General features: G+C 45.9%; 1 protein-coding gene across 1 annotated transcript; it reads left to right on the forward strand.

The window, feature by feature from the left end:
• Positions 1-11,135: 11,135 nt before the first annotated feature.
• Positions 11,136-15,909, forward strand: LOC109743083 (formin-like protein 4). The gene is made up of 4 exons (XM_020302164.4): positions 11,136-12,694; positions 12,785-12,969; positions 14,326-14,567; positions 14,947-15,909. The coding sequence occupies exons 1-4, from the start codon at positions 11,403-11,405 to the stop codon at positions 15,730-15,732; spliced, it is 2,505 nt and encodes an 834-aa protein (XP_020157753.2). The 5' UTR covers positions 11,136-11,402; the 3' UTR covers positions 15,733-15,909.
• Positions 15,910-22,024: the final 6,115 nt, after the last annotated feature.

Here is a 22,024-nt window from a genome sequence, read left to right on the forward strand (position 1 = left end):
ACCTCGTAGGTCAAGCGGAGTAAGATCCGCACCAGAGTGGTACGATAATCCTGTTCTGGAGGTCATGTTACTTGACCATGACGAACCTACGACCAATGAGGAAGCGATGATGAGCCCAGATTCCGTGAAATGGCTTGAGGCCATGAAATCTAAGATGGGATCCATGTATGAGAACAAAGTAAGGACTTTGATTGACTTGCCCGATGATCGGTGAGCCATTGAGAATAAATGGATATTCAAGAGGAAGATGGACGCTGATGGTAGTGTTACTATCTACAAAGTTCGAATTGTCGCAAAAGGTTTTTGACAAGTTCAAGGTGTAGACTACGATGAGATTTTCTCACTCGTATCGATGCTTAAAGTCTGTCCGAATCATGTTAGCAATTGCCACATTTTATGAAATCTAGCAAATAGATGTCAAAATGCATTCCTTAATGGATTTCTTACAGAATAGTTGTATATGATGCAACCATAAGGTTTTGTCGATCCTAAAAGTGCTAACAAAGTGTGCAAACTCCAACGATCCATCTATGGACTGGTGCAAGCATCTCGGAGTTGGAATATACGCTTTGATAAGGTGATCAAAGCATATGCTTTTATACAGACTTATTGTGAAGCTTGTATTTACAAGAAAGTGAGTGGGAGCACTACAGCCTTTCTGATAAGTATATGTGAATGGCATATTGTTGATCGGAAATGATGTAGAATTTTCTAGAAAGCATAAAGGAGTGTTTGAAAGGAGTTTTTCAAAGAAAAACCTCGGTGAAGCTGCTTACATATTGAGCATCAAGATCTATAGAGATAGATCAAGACGCTTGATAAGTTTTTTCAATGAGTACATACCTTGACAAGATTTTGAAGTAGTTCAAAATGGAACAGTCAAAGAAGGAGTTCTTGCCTGTGTTGTAAGGTGTGAAGTTGAGTAAAGACTCAAAACCCGACCACGACAGAAAATAGAAAGAGAATGAATAGTCATTCCCTATGCCTTGGTGATAGGTTCTATAAAGTATGCTATGCTGTGTGCCAGACCTATTGTGTACCTCACCATGAGTTTGGCAAGAGGGTACAATAGTGATCCAGGAGTGGATCACTGGACAATGGTCAAAGTTATCCTTAGTAGAATAAGGATATGTTTCTCGGTTATGGAGGTGACAAAAAGTTCGTCGTAAAGGTTTACGTCGATGCAAGCTTTGACACTGATCCGGATAACTCTAAGTTCCAATCTGGATACATATTGAAAGTGGGAGAAATTAGCTAGAGTAGCTCCGTGCAGAGCATTGTAGACATAGAAATTTGCAAAATACATACGGATCTGAATGTGTCAGACCCGTTGACTAAACTTCTCTCACAAGCAAAACTGATCAAACCTTAGTATTCTTTGGGTGTTAAATCACATGGCGATGTGAACTAGATTATTGACTCTAGTAAACCCTTTGGGTGTTGGTCACAAGGCGATGTGAATTATTGGTGTTAAATCACATGGTGATGTGAACTAGATTATTGACTCTAGTGCAAGTGGGAGACTGAAGGAAATATGCCCTAGAGGCAATAATAAATATGTTATTTATATTTCCTTATATCATGATAAATGTTTATTATTCATGCTAGAATTGTATTAACCAGAAACTTGATACATGTGCGAATACATAGACAAAACAAAGTGTCCCTAGTATGCCTCTACTTGACTAGCTCGTTCATCGAAGATGGTTAAGTTTCCTGACCATAGACATATGTTGTCATTTGATGAACAGGATCACATCATTAGGAGAATGATGTGATGGACAAGACCCATCCAGTAGCTTAGCATAATGATCGTTAAGTTTTATTGCTATTGCTTTCTTCATGACTTATACATGTTCCTATGACTATGAGATTATGCAACTCCTGAATACCGGAGGAACACCTTGTGTGCTATCAAACGTCACAATGTAACTTGGTGATTATAAAGATGCTCTACAGGTGTCTCCGATGGTGTTTGTTCAATTGGCATAGATCGAGATTAGGATTTGTCACTCCGAGTATCAGAGAGGTATCTTCGGTCCCTCCCGGTAATGCACATTGATGTCTACTACACAACCTTCTTCTTGTAGACGTTGTTGGGCCTCCAAGTGCAGAGGTTGTAGGACAGTAGCAAATTTCCCTCAAGTGGATGACCTAAGGTTTATCAATCCGTGGGAGGCGTAGGGTGAAGATGGTCTCTCTCAAACAACACTGCAACCAAATAGCAAAGAGTCTCTTGTGTCCCCAACACACCCAATACAATGGTAAATTGTATAGGTGCACTAATTCGGCGAAGAGATGGTGATACAAGTGCAATATGGATGGTAGATAAAGGTTTTTGTAATCTGAAAATATAAAAACAGCAAGGTAGCAAGTGGTAAAAGTGAGCGTAAATGGTATTGCAATGCCAGGAAATAAGGCATAGGGTTCATACTTTCACTAGTGCAAGTTCTCTCAACAATAATAACATAATTGGATCATATAACTATCCCTCAACATGCAACAAAGAGTCACTCCAAAGTCACTAATAGCGGAGAACAAACGGAGAGATTATTTTAGGGTACGAAACCACCTCAAAGTTATCCTTTCTGATCGATCTATTCAAGAGTCCGTAGTAAAATAACACGAAGCTATTCTTTCCGTTCAATCTATCCTAGAGTTCGTACTAGAATAACACCTTAAGACACAAATCAACCAAAACCCTAATGTCACCTAGATACTCCAATGTCACCTCAAGTATCCGTGGGTATGATTATATGATATGCATCACACAATCTCAGATTCATCTATTCAACCAACACAAATAACTTCAAAGAGTGCCCCAAAGTTTCTACCGGAGAGTCAAGACGAAAACGTGTGCCAACCCCTATGCATAAGTTCAGGAGGTCACGGAACTCGCAAGTTGATCACCAAAACATACATCAAGTGGATCACGTGATATCCCATTGTCACCACAGATAAGCACATGCAAGACATACATCAAGTGTTCTCAAATCCTTAAAGACTCAATCTGATAAGATAACTTCAAAGGGAAAACTCAATTCATCACAAGAGAGTAGAGGGGGAGAAACATCATAAGATCTAGCTATAATAGCAAAGCTCGCGATACATCAAGATCGTGCCGAATCAAGAACACGAGAGAGAGATATATATATCAAACACATAGCTACTGGTACATACCCTCAGCCCCGAGGGTGAACTACTCCCTCCTCATCATGGAGAGCGCCGGGATGATGAAGATGGCCACCGGAGAGGGATTCCCCCCTCCGGCAGGGTGCCGGAACGGGTTTAGATTGGTTTTCGGTGGCTACAGAGGCTTGCGGTGGCGGAACTCCCGATCTAGGTTTCTTTCTAGAAGTTTGGGTATATATAAGAGGTGTTGGAGTCAGGAACAAGTCAGGGGGGTCCCCGAGGCGGCCACGAGATAGGGGGCGTGCCCCCACCCTCGTGGTGGCCTCGGGACTCCTCTGGTCCATCTCCGGTACTCCGTGGGCTTCTTCTGGTCCAAAAACAATCTCCGTGAAATTTCAGGTCAATTGGACTTTGTTTGGTTTTCCTTTTCTGCGATACTCAAAAACAAGGAAAAAACAGAAACTGGCACTGGGCTCTAGGTTAATAGGTTAGTCCCAAAATTCATATAAAGTAGCATATAAATGCATATAAAACATCCTAGATGGATAATATAATAGCATGGAACAATCAAAAATTATAGATACGTTGGAGACGTATCACACATCACTATAAGCCTTGCAAGCAATGTGACTAATGAGTTAGTTACGGGATGATGCATTACGGAACGAGTAAAGAGACTTGCTGGTAACGATCTTGAACTAGGTATGATGATACCGACGATCGAATCTCAGGCAAGTAACATACCGATGACAAAGGGAATAACGCATGTTGTTATGCGGTCTGACCGATAAAGATCTTCGTAGAATATGTAGGAACAAATATGAGCATCCAGGTTCCGCTATTGGTTATTGACCAGAGATGTGTCTCGGTCATGTCTACATAGTTATCGAACCAGTAGGGTCCGCACGCTTAACGTTCGATGACGATATGTATTATGAGTTATGTGATTTGATGTACCGAAGGTTGTTTAGAGTCCCGTATGAGATCACGGACATGACGAGGAGTCTCGAAATGGTCGAGACATAAAGATTCATATATTGGAAGGCTACATTCGGACACCGGAATGGTTCGGGTCGTTTTAGATAAGTTTCAGAGTACCGGGGGTTACCGGAACCCCCCCGGGAAGTTATTGGGCCTCATGGGCCTAATGATGGAAGAGAGGAGGCAGGCCAAGGTATGGCGCGTGCCCCCTAGCCCAAACCGAATTGGACTAGGGCTAGGGGGGCCGCCCCCCCTTTCCTTCTCTTATTCCTCTCCTTCCTTCTTCTCCCACTAGGACTAGGAAAGGAGGAACCTACTCCTACTAGGAGTAGGAATAACCCCTCTTGGGCGCGCCCCTTGTGGCCAGCCCTCCTCCTCCTCCCCTCCTTTATATATGGGGGAGGGGGCACCCCATGGACACCAAGATTTGTCTTAGCCGTGTGCGGTGCCCCCTCCACAGTTACACACCTCGGTCATATCGTCGTAGTGCTTAGGCGAAGCCCTGTGTCGGTAACTTCATCATCACCGTCAACACGCCGTCGTGCTGACGAAACTCTCCCTCGTCCTCAAATGGATCAAGAGCTCGAGGGACATCATCGTGTTGAACGTGTGCTGAACACGGAGGTGCCGTACGTTCAGTGCTAGGATCGGTTGGATCGTGAAGACATTCGACTACATCAACCGCGTTACTCAACGCTTCCGCTTTCGTTCTATGAGGGTACGTGGACACACTCTCCCCTCTCGTTGCTATGCATCTCCTAGATAGATCTTCCGTGATCGTAGGAAATTTTTTAAATACTGCATTCCCCAACAAAAAGTGTAATATGGATGGTAGAAAATATATTTTTATAATCTGAATAAATAAAAACAGCAAGGTAGCAAATAGTAAACGGGCACAAAAACGGTATTGCAATGCTTGAAAATGAGTCCTAGGGTCCGTACTTTTGCTAGTGCAATCTCTCAACAGTGCTAATATAATTGGATCATATAACCACCCCTCAAAGTGCGATGAAGAATCACTCCAAAGTTCCTATCTAGCGGAGAACATAAGAATAAATTGTTTGTAGGGTACGAAACTGATGTCTACTACACAACCTTCTTCTTGTAGACGTTGTTGGGCCTCCAAGTGCAGAGGTTTGTAGGACAGTAGCAAATTTCCCTCAAGTGGATGACCTAAGGTTTATCAATCCGTGGGAGGCGTAGGATGAAGATGGTCTCTCTCAAGCAACCCTGCAACCAAATAACAAAGAGTCTCTAGTGTCCCCAACACACCCAATACAATGGTAAATTGTATAGGTCACTAGTTCGGCGAAGAGATAGTGATACAAGTGCAATATGGATGGTAGATAAATGTTTTTGTAATCTGAAAATATAAAAATAGCAAGGTAACTAATGATAAAAGTGAGCACAAACGGTATTGCAATGTGTTGAAACAAGGCCTAGGGTTCATACTTTCACAAGTGCAAGTTATGTCAACAATAATAACATAACTGGATCATATAACTATCCCTCAACATGCAACAAAGAGTCACTCCAAAGTCACTAATAGCGGAGAACAAACGAAGAGATTATGGTAGGGTACGAAACCATCTCAAAGTTATTCTTTCTGTTCAATCTATCATAGAGTTCGTACTAGAATAACACCTTAAGACACAAATCAACCAAAACCCTAATGTCACCTAGGTACTCCAATGTCACCTCAAGTATCCGTGGGTATGATTATACAATATGCATCACACAATCTCAGATTCATCTATTCAACAAACACAAAGAACTTCAAAGAGTGCCCCAAAGTTTCTACCGGAGAGTTAAGACGAAAACGTGTGCCAACCCCTATGCATAAGTTCACGAGGTCACGGAACTCGCAAGTTGATCACGAAAACATACATCAAGTGGATCACGTGATATCCCATTGTCACCACAGATAAGCACATGCAAGACATACATCAAGTGTTCTCAAATCCTTAAAGACTCAATCCGATGAGATAACTTCAAAGGGAAAACTCAATTCATCACAAGAGAGTAGAGGGGGAGAAACATCATAAGATCCAAATATAATAGCAAAGCTCGCGATACATCAAGATTGTGCCGACTCAAGAACACGAGAGAGAGAGAGAGAGAGAGAGAGAGATCAAACACATAGCTACTGGTACATACCCTCAGCCCGAGGGAGAACTACTCCCTCCTCGTCATGGAGAGCGCCGGGATGATGAAGATGGCCACTGGAGAGGGATTCCCCCCTCCGGCAGGGTGCCAGAACGGGTCTAGATTGGTTTTCGGTGGCTATGGAGGTTTCTGGCGGCGGAACTCCCGATCTAGGTTTCTTTCTGAAAGTTTTGGTTATATAAGAGGTGTTGGAGTCGGGAACAAGGCAGGGGGATCTCCGGGCTGTCCACGAGGCAGGGGGCGCGCCCCCCACCCTCATGGGCAGCCCGAGACTCTTCTAGCCCAATTCTTTTACTTCCTGGCCTTCTTCTGGTCCAAAAATAAGTTCCGTGAAGTTTCACGTCAATTGGACTCCGTTTGGTTTTCCTTTTCTGCGATACTCAAAAACAACAAAAAATCAAAAACTGGCACTGGGCTCTAGGTTAATAGGTTAGTCCCAAAAATCATATTAAATAGCATATAAATGCATATAAAACATCCAAGGTGGATAATATAATAGCATGGAACAATAAAAAATTATAGATACATTGGAGACATATCAGAAACCACCTCAAAGCTATTCTTTCCGTTCAATCTATTCAAGAGTTCATACTAAAATAACACAAAGCTATTCTTTTCGTTCGATCTATCCTAGAGTTCATACTAAAATAACACCAAAGCAAATTCATATTCATAATACTCAATCCAACACAAAGAACTTCAAAGAGTGCCCCAAGATTTCTACCGGAGAAACAAAGACAAGAACGTGCATCAACCCCTATGCATAGATTACCCCAATGTCACCTAGGGAATCCACGAGTTGAGTGCCAAAACATATATCAAGTGAATCAATACGATACCCGATTGTCACCATGAGTATTCAATTGCAAGACATATATCAAGTGTTCTCAAATCCATAAAAGTATTCAATCCGATAACAACGAAATCTCAAAGGGAAAAACTCAATTCATCACAACAATATAGAGAGGGGAAAACACCATATGATCCGACTATATTAACAAAGCCCGCGATACATCAAGATCGTGACATCTCAAGAACACGAGAGAGAGAGAGAGAGATTAAACACATAGCTACTCGTACAAACCCTCAGCCCCGAGGGTGGACTACTCCCTCCTTGTCGTGGTGGCCGCCGGGATGATGAAGATGGCCACCGGAGATGATTCCCCCCTCGGGCAGGGTGCCAGAAAGGGTCTAGATTGTTTTTTGGTGGCTACAAAGCCTTGTGGCGGCGGAACTTTTGATCTAGGTTAACCCCGAGGGTTTTCGAAATATTTTTGAATTTATAGGGTAAAGAGGGGGTGCGGGAGGCCACCGAGGTGGGCAGAACCCACCTGGGTGCGCCTGGGACCCCAGGCGCTCCCTGGTGGGTTGTGGCCCCCTCGGGGCACCCCCAGGTGCTACTTTGGCCCATCCTGGGTGTTCTGGTTCATAAAAATTCTCCAAAAAGTTTCGCGGTGTTTGGACTCCGTTTGATACTGATTTTCTGCGATGTAAAAAACGTGCAAAAAACAACAACTAGCACTTGGCACTATGTCAATAGGTTAGTCCCAAAAAATGATATAAAATGACTATAAAATGATTATAAAACATCCAAGAATTATAAAATAACAGCATGTAACAATAAAAAATTATAGATACGTTGGAGACGTATCAGTCACTCCGTATGATGGAGAGGTATCTCTGGGCCCACTCGGTAATGCATCATCATAATGAGCTCAATGTGACTAAGGAGTTAGCCACGGGGTCATGCGTTACGGAACGAGTAAAGAGACTTGCCGGTAATGAGATTGAACGAGGTATGAGGATACCGACGATCGAATCTCGGGCAAGTAACATACCGATGGACAAAGGGAATTGTATACGAGATTGATTGAATCCCCGACATCGTGGTTCATCTGATGAGATCATCGTGGAACATGTGGGAGCCAATATGGGTATCCAGATCCCGCTGTTGGTTATTGGCCGGAGAGATGTCTCGGTCATGTCTGCATGGTTCCCGAACCCGTAGGGTCTACACACTTAAGGTTTGGTGACGCTAGAGTTGTTATGGGAAATTGTACGTGGTTACCGAAGGTTGTTCGGAGTCCCGGATGAGATCCTGAACGTCACGAAGAGTTCTGGAATGGTCCGGAGGTGAAGATTTATATATGAGAAATCTAGTTTCAGTCGTTGGAATGGTTTCGGGGGTTACCACTATTGTACCGAGACCACCGAAAGGTGTCCGGGGGTCCACCGTGTGGGACCACCTACCCCGGAGGACTTAATGGGCTGAATATGGGAGGGAACCAGCCCCCTAGTGGGCTGGTGCTCCCCCAAGGGCACAAGGCGCCTAGGGTTGGAAACCCTAGGGGAAGGGGGCGCCTCCCACCTGCTTGGGGGACAAGTTTCCCCCTCCTGGCCGCCGCCCCCCTCTAGATGCATCTAGGGGGGACGGCCCCCTCTTCCCTTCCCCCTATAAATAGTGGGGGGTGGGAGGGCAGCCGCACCCCTTCCCCTGGCGCAGCCCTCCCTCCTCCTACACCTCCTGCTCCTCCGTAGTGCTTGGCGAAGCCCTGCCGGAGAACCGCAAGCTCCACCACCACACCGCCGTGTTGCCGGAGCTCTCCCTCAACTTCTCCTCTCCCCTTGCTGGATCAAGAAGGAGGATACGTCCCTGGGATGTACTTGTGTTGAACGCGGAGGCCCCGTCCGTTCGGCGCATGGATCGGATCTTCCGCGATTTGAATCGCCGCGAGTACGACTCCATCAACCGCGTTCTTGTAACGCTTCCGCTTAGCGATCTTCAACGGTATGAAGATGCACTCCCTCTCTCTCATTGCTAGTATCTCCTAGATTGATCTTGGTGATACGTAGGAAAATTTTGAATTATTACTACGTTCCCCAACACTTACTTATACCATGTGTCATCTCCGTTTCCGTCGGTCGGCCGCCAGTCACCTTTATGTTGCTGAGAACCACTAATTTATACGCGACAAACATTTTGCCATTTGCCGAGTCTCCGAGAAAAGGTTCTTGGCTTACGTCACTTTGCCGACATGGTGTAAGTTGAGCCGGCTTCGCTGGATGTAACACTCGGCAAACTTTTTGCCGAGGTTTTTTCCCCTTCACCTATTTTTGATACTTGGTGTAGTATATTATTCCTGTAGTGGAGTACTATTTACTCATTTCCAGTAATGATTGAACTTACATAAGCAATGTGAAATATCATTTCTATAAGTAAAAAACCTTATAAGTAAATTCACAACAGATCACAAAATAATTTAATATTTTTTCAAGCAACTGAGGGAGCGCTATCTTACAAGATGTCATGTTTCTTTTTTAAGGGTAAATCGCTGCTTATGTCACTTCAATGATAACAAGTTCATCCCTAACAACATCACTAATAGAAACAGGAGAAACATTAAACCAAGTTTTACATAACTTTTTCGCGCATCCTTCCCTCGCAAGATTATGAGCCGCTCTGTTCGCCGATCGTCTAGATCAGATCACCCGGTGCTCATCCACACCATGAAGCAACCCCTTGATCTCCTCGACAAGGGGGGGTGAATCACAGTCTGTCCTGGCTGCTTGACTGCAACACTTGCGCCACTCCTTGATTATCGGTCTCTAGGAATAGCTTCTTCGCACCCAAATCCAAAGCTAGCTGGACCCCTCTTTTACATGCCAATAATTCTGCATGTTCAGGAACCGAGATGTTAGAGAAAAAATGGCAAGCTCCTGCTCGGAACATTCCATGGTGATGACGAATGACCCCTCCTCCACTCGCAGCTCCTCCTTCCTTCTGCAAAACATCATCAACATTCACCTTCAGTCAGTTTATCTCGGGAGGGCTCCAAGGTGTTTTTCAGAGATGATCCTACTGATCTTGTACACGGAGCATGGATCCTGACCCATTACTCAAGCAGCGCCCGAATTCTGTTAACTATAGCCCATGCTGGTTCCACCTGTCTACCCTCTCTGGTAACGTTTCGAGATAGCCACATATGATATAGACACATGATCATCACTGCTTTGTCAGCTTCCTTCTGCCATCCGAACCACTCGAGCAACTAGTTGGTGAGCTTAACATGGTCACCAACAAACTTTGGGGGAATGAACTCGCTGTTACCACCCCTATCTTCCTGAACCAGCTCCCAACATTGCCTAGCAAATGGGCACTTCCAAAACCGATGAAGAGTCGTCTCCTCTCAGTTACAAATGGCGCAGAAGATACCCTCCTTAATTTTCCGTCGATGAAGTTCAGATCCTACAGCCAAACCATTCTCATGAGTCTCCATACATGAATTTTTTTGCTTTGCCCGTAACCTCCGTATTCCATAACTCATTCCAAACCTGTCTAGCAACCACCGTAGAGGAGCAAGATGGGTTGTCCCGCTTTTGCTCTCAAAGCTGCATTTCAAGGTGATATGCCGACCGAACGATGAAGCACCCATTCTTGGTGTAATTCCATGCGTGGTAGTCGTCTCGACCCAACCCACCCACATGGATTTGGCAAATATCTTCAGCATCAGGCGGAAAGATGGCATGTTTCAAAAGACTAAGTTATCTTATATTTTCAACATGATAACATTCGACGAACCCTCAGATGGTAAGATTTCTTGTGATGAAACCAGCCCACTAGGGTTCAAGTTCCACATAGACTTGACACCGGTGCTTGCATTTTTCAGTATTTATTTTAGAATTTTCGAATTTATTTTAGACTTTTTGACGATGTTCTCTCAGTGGGAAGACCGGAAGAGACGTTCCCGATGACTACGAGACGCCTGTGATGACTCTGTTAATGTCAGTTCAGATCCGATAAAGGGCCTTTCTATTCTGTCTCGACAGGACATGTTATGCCGGCTCAGTATCTCAAAGGTGCTTATAGGGATATTCTTTTTTTGAGGGGTGCTTATAGGAATAAGATGATTGTGCGTGTGTTCGTAGAATGAGTGTTTCTGCGTGTATGTGAACATTTGTGATTGTATTGTGTTGAAAAGAAAGGCACCACAAATTCGGTTGAAAATATCAATCCCAAATATGTTCTTCTTGCATGTACAGGAAAGAATTATGCTACACGTGACGTGAGAGAGAAGTTTCTCTCGAACGCTCCTTTTGTTCCTTCCTTCCTAGCTCGCACCTCCATGCTTCACTCCCACTCTTCACCACCTCTCCCCGGCCGTCTCCACAAACGAAGCTCCTCCTCGCTGGCCGGCGCGGCACGCAGCTCTGTCGTCTCTCCCTACTCGCCAATGCCGCTCTCCCTGGCACTGCTCCTCACTCTCACCACCCTCCTCCTCCCGGCCGCAGTGGCCGCCGGCGGCAACGTCCGGCGGCTGCTCCACGAGCCGCTCTTCCCCATCGAGTGGACCCCGCCCCCGTCGCCGCCCGCTTCGGCTCCGCCCTCGCCGGGCTTCAGCTCCGACCCCTCCACGCCAGCCCCGCCCGACACGGTCGTCACCCCGGCGCCGCCGCAGCCCAGCACCGTCCCCGCCGTGGTGTCGTCCCCTGGAGGCCCCGCCCCGCGCGTCCGCGGCGGCGGAGGCACCCCCAAGGCCGCCATAGTCGTCGCGTCCGCCGCCGCCGCGGCTTTTCTCGCCCTTTTCGCCTTCGCCGCCGCGTTCCTCCTCACCGGCCGCGTTCCGCGCCACCCGGTCCAGCCACGCGTCCCCGAGCACCCCGGCGGCCATGCCCACGTCTTCGAGTCGTCGGAGCCCAACGCCGCTGTGGCCGGCCCCTCCACGGCCTCCCACTACCGCAAGGCCCGGCACGAGCGCGCGCGGCGGGGCATTTGCCACGACGTCGACACCGTCCCGAGCCCGGAGCTCCGCCCGCTCCCGCCGCTGCGGCGGGAGTCCGCCGCGGCGGCGGGCTCGTCCGAGGAGGAGGCGCCGTATTACACGCCGGGCCAGCACTCCGCGGGGTCCGGCTCCGGCGGCGCCGAGGCCCGCGGGACATGGACCGAGGCAAGCGCGTCCAGCTCCAGCGCACGCACCACCACGCCCTCGCGCCGCAGCCTCCCCAGTCTCACCAGCGACTTCTTCCCCGCGACCCCGTCCGCCGCCGCCGCCTCTGCTTCCACCACCGCGCCCCCTCCCGCTCCTCCGCCGCAACGGTCCCGCCGCACGCCGCCGGGCACCCGCTTCTCGGCGGGGACTGCCAACCCTCCGCCACCGCAGCCCCAAGCATTCAGCAACCCAATATCCATGCGCCGGTCACTCAACCCGGTCCGAGCAGAGGATCCCAGCATCGCCGTGCGTGCGGCGCCCGCCATGGCGATGATGAAAGAAACTGACGACGGGGGCAGCATGCGGACGCACGGCAATGATGGAGCCCGGCCGAGGCTGAAGCCGCTGCACCGGGAAAAGGGAGTCCGCGGCGGGAGCTCCGATGCCCCCGACATGGCCTGGGACCGGCTCAAGTCCAGCTCCTTCCAGTTAAGGATGCAGATTATAATGGCAGACCAGATGCAGGATTTTCGTGTCGTTTTGTTGGATCTCTGAATCTCACAACAGTCTTCTTGCAGGTCGGATGAGGACATGATCGAGGTGCTGGCCATGAACAGTAGGGACACATCGAGGAAAGGTGGCATGTCGACGAAGGTTAGGCCGGAGGAGAGGGTCCTCGACCCGGAGAAGGAACAGAGCATTGCCATCCTGATGCGTGCGCTGAATGTCACGCCTGATGAGGTCTCGGATGCACTCTTACATGGTGAGCAACTGTTTGCTTCTTCTGTTGCTTGATGAAATTGGTCACCAGCAAATATCTTGAAAAGAGCTCTGCGATTTGTGCATGGGATTTTTGGTTTATGTCTGGGTATGAATTTCAATTCCATTTTTGTTTTCGACATAGTTGCATGCGGCTTGGATTAAAGTTGCATAAAGAAATCTGTGCAATTCGGAGAAGCTGCACGGTTTTTTAGTCTAGAAAAAGTTGCACAAATGCTTTACTTTTGCATTTGTCTTGAAAATTTTCAAGGTGGTCCAGTTGATTATGGACCGTTTCCTTTGCGGTGATCTCATGGTGTTGTGTTACCTCCTAGGCCTAGGGGGTAATTGGTCACCTAGGTTATTTATAACGAAATATTTGTGCCTGATTTCATATATACAGATAGAACTTTTAGAAATAGAATATTTTTTTTGTGGGATAAAAATAGAACATAATTTGATCGCATGAGTTTAAATTCTATCCTTGAAAATATTACCTTGACAAAATAGTATTGGGTACAACTTGAAAACAGTAACATTTGGTTAAAACTTTGACAAGTATTCTCTCACATTATATGCTGCTATATCACATTTAAGAATTTGATGATTTAAGATCCCCATAAATTTTCATTTACAATCTAAACCCGACATGATAAAATATAAGAAAACCTATGACTGTATATCATCTAAATTTCACCTACATTTCACTGTCTATATTCTTTTGCGGGTCACTATCTAATTTCAAGTAGTAATAATCAACAAAGGTGGGGCTTCTTTCTTTAGATGTACTCAAGCCCAGTGTGGCTGTAAATTGGCCTTCAATCATGCTTCCAGTGGTGTCCAAGATGGCATGCATGATTACGGTTTGCAAGGATAATAAATATTTATAATCACCTCTCCTTTTTTTCGTTATGATGTTTTTTGCAAAGGAGGATAACCACCGGCCTCTGCATCGAGCGAATTTCTTTATGATGTATTAACGTGAATGTGCCGGTTATATTATTGATGTCCAAAACAAATAGCCTAAATCAATGGTGAGGGTTCAAAACAACACTTACCTCTCCAGAGGTAAGCTAGTCCATCTTAAAGAGCTCATGTTTTTTCCTATGCTAGTCTTCTATCTTTCTTTTCTTTATATTGCTACGGAGTTAATATTCAACAGATAAATCTCACTAAGTAGGCACACCATTTAGGAATTCTTAGAAAAAGGTCGCATTCAAATTTATAATGGCATTCCACTCCCTTTCAATAAGAATTCTTTTAATTGCCTCGTTACTCTGAGAGCTGACACTGCCATGTAAAGTTATGCAGTGTTAAAATTCTACTAACAATATTGTGTTCCTACCATCATTTTAAGTAGGTAATGGTGAATGTTTGGGGGCAGAAATTTTGGAGACTTTAGTAAAGATGGCTCCTACCAAAGAGGAAGAACTTAAACTGAGGGATTTTACTGGGGAATCATCTAAACTTGGTTCGGTGGAGTGCTTCCTTAAAGCAGTTCTTGATATACCTTTCGCCTTCAAACGAATTGACGCAATGCTATACCGAGCAAATTTTGAGAATGAAATAACGTACCTCAGAAAATGTTTTCAAACAATTGAGGTATTCCAGTTCATTTTGTACTAGTATTCTAATTGTGAATCGCCGCACTCAAGTTTCATATTGTCTTTCTGCCTGAAACCAATATGTCTTGCCTCCGGCTCCAATATGAAACTGAACTATGTCTTCCACGGTGTTCCTGGCTTACCGAGCCAAGCAAGTCTGATCATCCTTGCCCCTTTTAATTCATTTTCGTTGGTAAAACACAACAAGTTTGAATTTTGATCACCCTTGACCTTTCCACCCATCTTGAAATTTTCCCAATGGTGCATGACAAGATTATTTCTAATTTGGAGATTACCATTTTTTTTGCAGTATCATATAGTACTACCAAGGCCTGCAATGTCACTTTTTAGTGGCTGACTATTCATTTGTTTTTCAGGCAGCTTGTGATGATTTGAAAGGCAGCAGATTGTTCCTCAGAATACTTGAGGCAGTGCTGAGAGCCGGGAACCGAATGAATATCAACACAAATTGGAGCGAGCCCAAAGCTTCCAAACTCGACACGCTCCTTAAACTAGCAGACGTCAAAGGCGCCGATGGCAAAACCACCCTGCTACACTCTGCCGTGCAAGAAATCGCCCGGTCCGAAGACGAAAAATCCGATGAAATCGCAGAAAACCACATACAGTTCCGTAAGCATGGCCTGAAGGTCGTGTCCGGGCTGAGCAGCGAGCTGGGAAGCGTAAAAAAAGCAGCAACAATGGATTTCGACGTGCTGCATGGCTATGTCTCCAAGCTTGAGACCGGCGTTGGGAAGATAACATCGGTGATTCTGCTCCAGAATCAATGCAGGAAGGGGGAGAGGTTTTTCGCCGTGATGCGCGGTTTTCTCAAGGAAGCTGAGCAGGGGATCAGACAGGTCAGGGGTGATGAGAGGAAGGCCATGGAGAGAGTGAACGAGATCACCGGTTACTTCCACGGCAACGCGGCGAAAGAGGAGGCGCATCCTCTGAGGATATTCATGGTGGCGAGGGACTTCGTCGCCATTCTGGACCGTGTCTGCAGGGAGGTCAGCCAGCAGGACCGGGCGTTCGTCGGGTCCGCGAGGTCTTTCCGTGCATCGGCAACCACCCCATCGCCATTGCTGAGTATGCATGGCCAGCACGGAGGAGATGGCAACTCCGACGAAGCTACCCTCCTCGGTGTACTGGATGCTCATTTTTGAAGGAACAATGTCGCACCAATAGACGGACATATATACTGCCCATGATAGATGAAGCACATATGTAATTTCCTCTTTTTGATAAGTTTAAAGTTCAGTGCAAGTCCTGTAGTATATTTGTGGATCGTTGGAAATCTTCTGTACAAAATACATAATTACCGAGCAGTAGAATTGTTAGTACACTGTGGCAGTTTTTCACAGCCTGTGGAAAAACATCGGCGTATTACTTGCTTGCTTATATTTCATCCTTGTGACAGCTTAATGTTTTCTCCTTTTCTGAGGAGGTTAAACCCTGGCCTCTGTATCAGCCGATGCCACAACCATCATTATCAAAGTATCAAATCAAATATTCAAGTAGTTCCATGAAGGCCTAACCAGGTAAAAACTCAGTCGGTCAATAAACTGGCCAACAAAGAGTACATAACTCATACACATATTCTATTACACCGTCATCCAAACCAGTAGAACAAATTGCATGTTTCCTTTTGAGGGAACAAATGACGTATGACTGTCTGCAATTGGGTGCGTCCAGTAACCATGGACTCCCAAACGTGTTTGATTTGTGTTTCAAACGTTACAACTAGCAGCACACCTAAAGCGAACCGAGGGTAATCCCGCAAAAACAAAAGCGAACTGAGGGTAATTCAGATGAGGTTCCTTGTGGTGGAACCAGTTCACCAGGGCTCAAGTCCTAGACTTGATATTGGTGTACATATTTTTTTTGGATTTATTTCAATCGTCGACGATGTTCATTCAGTGAGAGGAGATGTTCCTGTCGATTATGAGGTGCATGTGGTGACTTCATCAATCTGAAGATTTTGTGTTGACTCGATATTTCGAAGGTGTTCATAGGATTGCGTCATAGGGGTGAGTGTATGTGCGTGTACGTGAGCATATACAATTGTACGTGTCAAGAAAAGGTAGCAAACTTAAAAAGGGATTATACATACGAATAACACCCAGCGAAGCAGTCATCATAAGGGATCACCTCCCCCCCCCCCCCCCCGCGTCGCCTGGCTCTGGCGACTCGGGGGCAAAAACCTAGCACCGCCACCACCCCTCCCCCCACCCCCTCCCATCTCGCCGCCGCCAGAGGCTTCCGCCGGCAAAGCTCGCGCTGGACCCAGGGACGGCGGCGGCGGGGCGTCTCTCTCAATCCAGGTAGCAGGGCTCGGCGACGCGAGGCCCTCTGCCGGCGGCGCATCTGGCCGTGGTCGGTGGCGGTCTCATCCGGCGCGAGCTGCCTCACGGTGGTGGTTGCGAGGCGGTGGCGGGCGGCTGTGCTGCGGCGGTGTGGCGGCCGGTGGACCTGGTGACTTGGATCTGGATCCAGCGAGCCGGTCAGGCGCGGCGTCAGCTTGCAGGTGGCGAAGGGCAAAGGAGTTGGGCGGCGCGGTGTGCGCGCACGGGCTGCATGGTCGTGCGGGGGTGCAGTCTAGCCGGTGTGGGATGCTACTTGGCGCCCATATCTGCTTTTCCTGAACTCACCCGGCCAACCGGCGTTCGTGGCCACGACCAGGGGGTCGGCGGTGGATGCCGTCGACAGAGTTTGACTACGGTGGTGGTGGGGTGTGGTTGGAGGCAAGGGCTTGAATGCTGGTGGCAGCCGACAACAACCTGACTCCGGCTGTGCAGGTGCTCGAGGTGAGCTTCTGTGTCAATGGAGCCTCATGCTAGTCCTAGTGGGGACGCTCGCCGTGGACTGGCAGGAGGGCGGGGAGGTCTCGGGCTGCAGGGCACATCGGTCAGCTTCAACGGAGATGACGGGGACGGGATGCTTCAGGCGAAAGCCTTGTGTCGATCTTGTCGGCAACGATGACGGCGACGCCTTCGAGCGCCGTTTCCCTTCTTGAAGGCGTCATCGGGAAGCTAATGTTACCCTCTTAATCGTGTGCCCCAGGCGAAAGCCTCAGATCCATCTCTGGATCGGACGACGACGGCGTCTCGATGTCGTTTCTCCCCCTTGAGGGCGTTGTTTTTGGGGGCCACTGATCCGCGGTTGGCAGCTTGATGTCTGGATTGGAGTGTTTGTTGGGTTGTTGGTGTACAGGGTGGTGGCGGTGGAAGTGATCTGTGGCGGCGACCAATCCCTTGGTCACCTCGGTGCTGATGGTTGACCTTATCTCTTGGGGGCTCGTGGCGACGATGAGGTCTCGGTGTTCGGTGCCCTTCGACGGCGTCTGAGGCTTTGTTGCCTGGCATAGTGCTTTGGTTCTCTCTATTTTTGATGGTGGCCGTGGTGTGGCCTAGAGGAGGTGCAGGGTCTGTCTCGGTGGAACATTGCCCTTCGGCACGGTCCGTAGCTCTCTTTGCCGCGACGTGGCTAGGCAGTGGGATGCCCTTCGACAGTGGTTGCGACTTCCTAGCTCTTCAAGGTGCAGAGTGATCGCAGGGCAGCCGGCAACTTCTTCTCTACGTCTTCTCGGTGACGGATCTCCTTCCGATTGATTCAACAAAGCTTGCTTCCGCTCTTCTCGTTTCAACTAGTGGTGTTGGGTGCTAAGTTCTTGGTGTTGGCTGCTTGTCGTAGCTCTTTTCTGGTTCTTCTTCTGTTCTTTCTTGTGCCTTCTTGTGTGTGTTGGTTGCTTCCTGTTGTACCTGATGTCTTATATCTTTCTCTTATATATAATGAAAATGGTTCAGGCTGGCGTAAGCCCGCCGTAGCACCGTAAAAAAAAAGCAGTCATCATAACCTTCTACTCCTTTGTGCGGGCCTCTTTTCGTTTTGCTCAACCAACCTGGCTTCGCTTTCCTTCTTTGCGTACAAGGAAAGAAAAGTGAAACATGATTACAAGGGAGTTGCACAGAAGCTCAGCCTTTTCTTTGCATTTTGCTGAGCAATAATCATTCGAAGGGATGGACATGAACATGCACAATTCCATCGCGAAACCTCGGCTTATAATGGAGACTTGATGCACGGATAATCATGCATGGGTGTGGACGACAGTTGTGGAACAAATTAAGAATGTGCTGCATTTTCTGTTACGGTTCCCACGTCCCATAAAGTGTCTGAATTATGATGTCAAGTATCATGACAAAGCTAGGCATGCTATAGGATCATAATCCGTGTTGTCTGTGGCCCTTTGGATAACTTTCCGTGGCTTCCATCTTGACAATAATTTCAGAGATCGATGAGAATGTATGGAAGCACACCGTCCGTGGGTATTATATGGTCGAGTTGGCTTACAAAGCGTAATTCTTCAATACCTTTTTTTTGCGAGGGAATTCTTCAATACCATTTAATCGTCTATGGGGCACACGATGAAAATGCTAGACGCACAGACGATTACGGGCGTTTTACAGGCCATCCTTCTAACTAATCTCTCTGCCCCCCCCCCCCCCCCCCCCCCCTTGATTTTCAGTGGGTGCGGGCCCTTCCTTCCCCTGATCTGCAATTCTACTCGTCCACGTCGACCAGTCCGTTAAACTCAGTATTAAGTCCCCGTTGATGTAGCATTACGGGGCACACGGTGTGGAAGGCTTGATCGTCGCCCAAAGTCAAGTTCTTTGCTTGCTTGACCATCCAAACGGATAGATTGAAGAAGCAACGTTGGCCAAATTGTGGCCTTTGTCCTTTATGCAAGCGGCAACTAGACCCATGGACCACCTTTCTACAAACGCCGGTTCTCTCTCCGCCTATGGGGCATGCACAAAGATTAGCTCCAATTTAGGAGCATTGCTACTTCCACTTGAAAGATTGGTGGATGGGACTTTCAGACAAATCAATTTCAAATAGAAAACGATGGCCCACCTCACCATGCTCACCATTTGTACCATTTGAAATGAAAGAAATGCACATGTCATTCGCCACAAGAAGGAAGTTAAGCTTTGGGTCACCTCAAAAGCGAAAGACATGTATCATTTGAAATGCATATGTATATGCCTCCTTCGACGGTTCTACTGGCCAACATCAAGAAGGAAGTTAAGCTTTGGGTCACCTAGAAGGCTAAAAGATTGGGAAACATGATGCCGAGAGAGTAATGACCTACTGTTTTTGGGGTGTTTTAACACAAACTAAACTCTATTTCTCTCCTTAATTAATTAATGAGGCAAAAAAATTGCCTCCGTTTAGAACAAAAAATACTGTGTTGTTAAAGCTCCTTTGTTTAGCCATCAAAATCAAATATATTTTCCAAAACCAAAGGTTTATTAATTGACTTGAATTTGCACAACTTTTTTCTTCTTCTTTTTTGCGGGGATTGCACAACTTTTTTCTACCCCGTAACAAGCTTCAACTCGCTCAACTCAAATATATTTTCCAAAACCAATTGCTATTTCACATCTAGATGTGAAATACTTAGCTCACATCTTTGTCTTCAACCATCAAATTGTATGTGCTTTAAATCTCGCGCAAAATTGATCATGTCCCAATTTTGTTGCACCCTCGTGTCAGCCCTATCTTTTCTTTGTCACGTGTCCGATGTCCCGTTTGTTTATGTCAGCCCATTCTCACGTTTCGTTTTTGCATGGCCTGTATATGTCGTTGTTTGTAGAATGTGGCCCATTTATCTTTTTTTTGTCCGCTTTCTTGTGCATTTTTTATGGGCTGTTTGCTTTTTTTTTCTCTTTTCTCCTTTTTTCCTTTTTCATTTTCTTTCTTTTTTGTTGTGGTCCGTCCTGAGTGTGTATACAAACAATTTTGTCTTTTTTTTTTCATTTTTCTTTTTTGCTACTCTTCTTCTCTTCACTTCTTTTTCATTTTCAATCTATGATATTTTAGTACGAAATTGCTATCTTTATATCTACGTGTAATATACTTACCTCACATCTAACCTCTCAACCATATGATCAAGTGCTAGAAGATTCATACTGAGAAACAGTAGCCCATGTACGCCCACATTTATTCTCCAGGACATTTTTTGTTTTTCCTGTCGCTGGCCTGGTTGTCTGTTCTTTATTAGGCTGCAAATAAAACAATTATGTAGTGTCCAGGTCCATGAGTCCGTCCGCAAGCGCGCCTCTCTTGCTTTGCCTTTCACGCGATCTAGTACCCCTTCTTGTTTTGATTCACGTCGGTCTGGCCGGTTGGGTTGTACCATTATGAATTTTTCCAATAGCTAAAATTGTTTATTCGATTTTCCTGCTGCAGGCCTGGTTATTTGTGTTTTATTGGGCTGCACATAAAATAATTTTATATTGGCTTGATTGCCTGTGTTTTTTTGGAGCGTTGTTTATTTTTCATAGCGCAAAATTGGCAGTGGAAATTCTTTTGTCTCTATCATTTCTTTTTCACTCTTACAAACATTTTTTACATCGAACGTGTCCTTTTTGGTTTTTTTAAGAGTAAAACATTCTTGATTTTTGCACTTTCAAATTGAAAGTAACAGGCATGTATGTGTATTGAAATCTAAAATTTGTGTTCCTATATTTTAGACAACATTTTTTCCTAGAGTTTGCTCTGCTTTTTTGTTTGCTAGTAGTTACTTAGTCTCTTTTTATATTTCCTTCTTTTTCTTGTTTTTCTTATTTCTTATTTCATTTTCCTGTTCTTTTTCCTTTTCTACTTTTTATGTTTGAAGTCATGCATTAAAAAAGATATGAATTGTTTTGTAGTTGTGAGTTGTATGTCCATCATCAAACACGCACTTGTAAGTGTTGTCATTGCTCCACAACTGCACATTTCTGATGCGACTGCAAATTAATGAACAGATATAATTTGTTTGGAGGGTTGATGCATGACTTCTAGTAGACACACAACTGTAAGCTACCCAACTACAACTGCACGTCTTTAACATGACCACAGTTTTGTATGAACAGATCAAAGTATTTGTTGATGTTCAGTTGCATGTCCATCATTAGACACACAATTGTAAATGTCGACCCGCCTCGCAACTTTGTCCTGTTTTTCTTTCAGACTTTCTGATTGTTTCTTATTTATTTTGTCTTTCATTTTTTTATTTTTTTCAAATTCGTGAATACAATTTTTGCGAATATTTTAATAAATTTTGGAAAATATTTTTTTAGTTTTGTGAATACCTTCTATATTTGTGCATATTTTTTTGTACGGGATTGCTAAATCACATCTAGATGATTTTTAACGATGTCTCATGTAAGTTTGCCACCGTTCATTTAGTTTCTATATTTTTTTGCAAGCGCTCGAACCCCTGATTCGCTAGTCGTCGTTTGGTTGTCGCGCATCCTTATGTTGGCCTGTTGGCCTTCATTTTTATCGGCCCATTATCACGGCGTGTTGGCAGCCTGTTTTGTGTGTTGTTTCTAGACCTCGATATACAATTGAAAGGTACGTGACAATGGAGCTCTATAGCAGTAGTTGGCTTTCCAATTCATTTCGCAA

This window comes from Aegilops tauschii, chromosome 1, assembly GCF_002575655.3.
Source record: "Aegilops tauschii subsp. strangulata cultivar AL8/78 chromosome 1, Aet v6.0, whole genome shotgun sequence".
Lineage (NCBI taxonomy): Eukaryota > Viridiplantae > Streptophyta > Magnoliopsida > Poales > Poaceae > Aegilops > Aegilops tauschii.

Bases quoted from the DNA above. Each gene is read 5' to 3' on its own strand.
- LOC109743083 (XM_020302164.4), top strand. From the start codon at position 11,403: ATGCTTCACTCCCACTCTTCACCACCTCTCCCCGGCCGTCTCCACAAA. The intron at 12,695-12,784 runs GTTAAGGATGCA...GTCTTCTTGCAG, and splicing joins CTCAAGTCCAGCTCCTTCCA to GTCGGATGAGGACATGATCG. The intron at 12,970-14,325 runs GTGAGCAACTGT...CATTTTAAGTAG, and splicing joins CTCGGATGCACTCTTACATG to GTAATGGTGAATGTTTGGGG.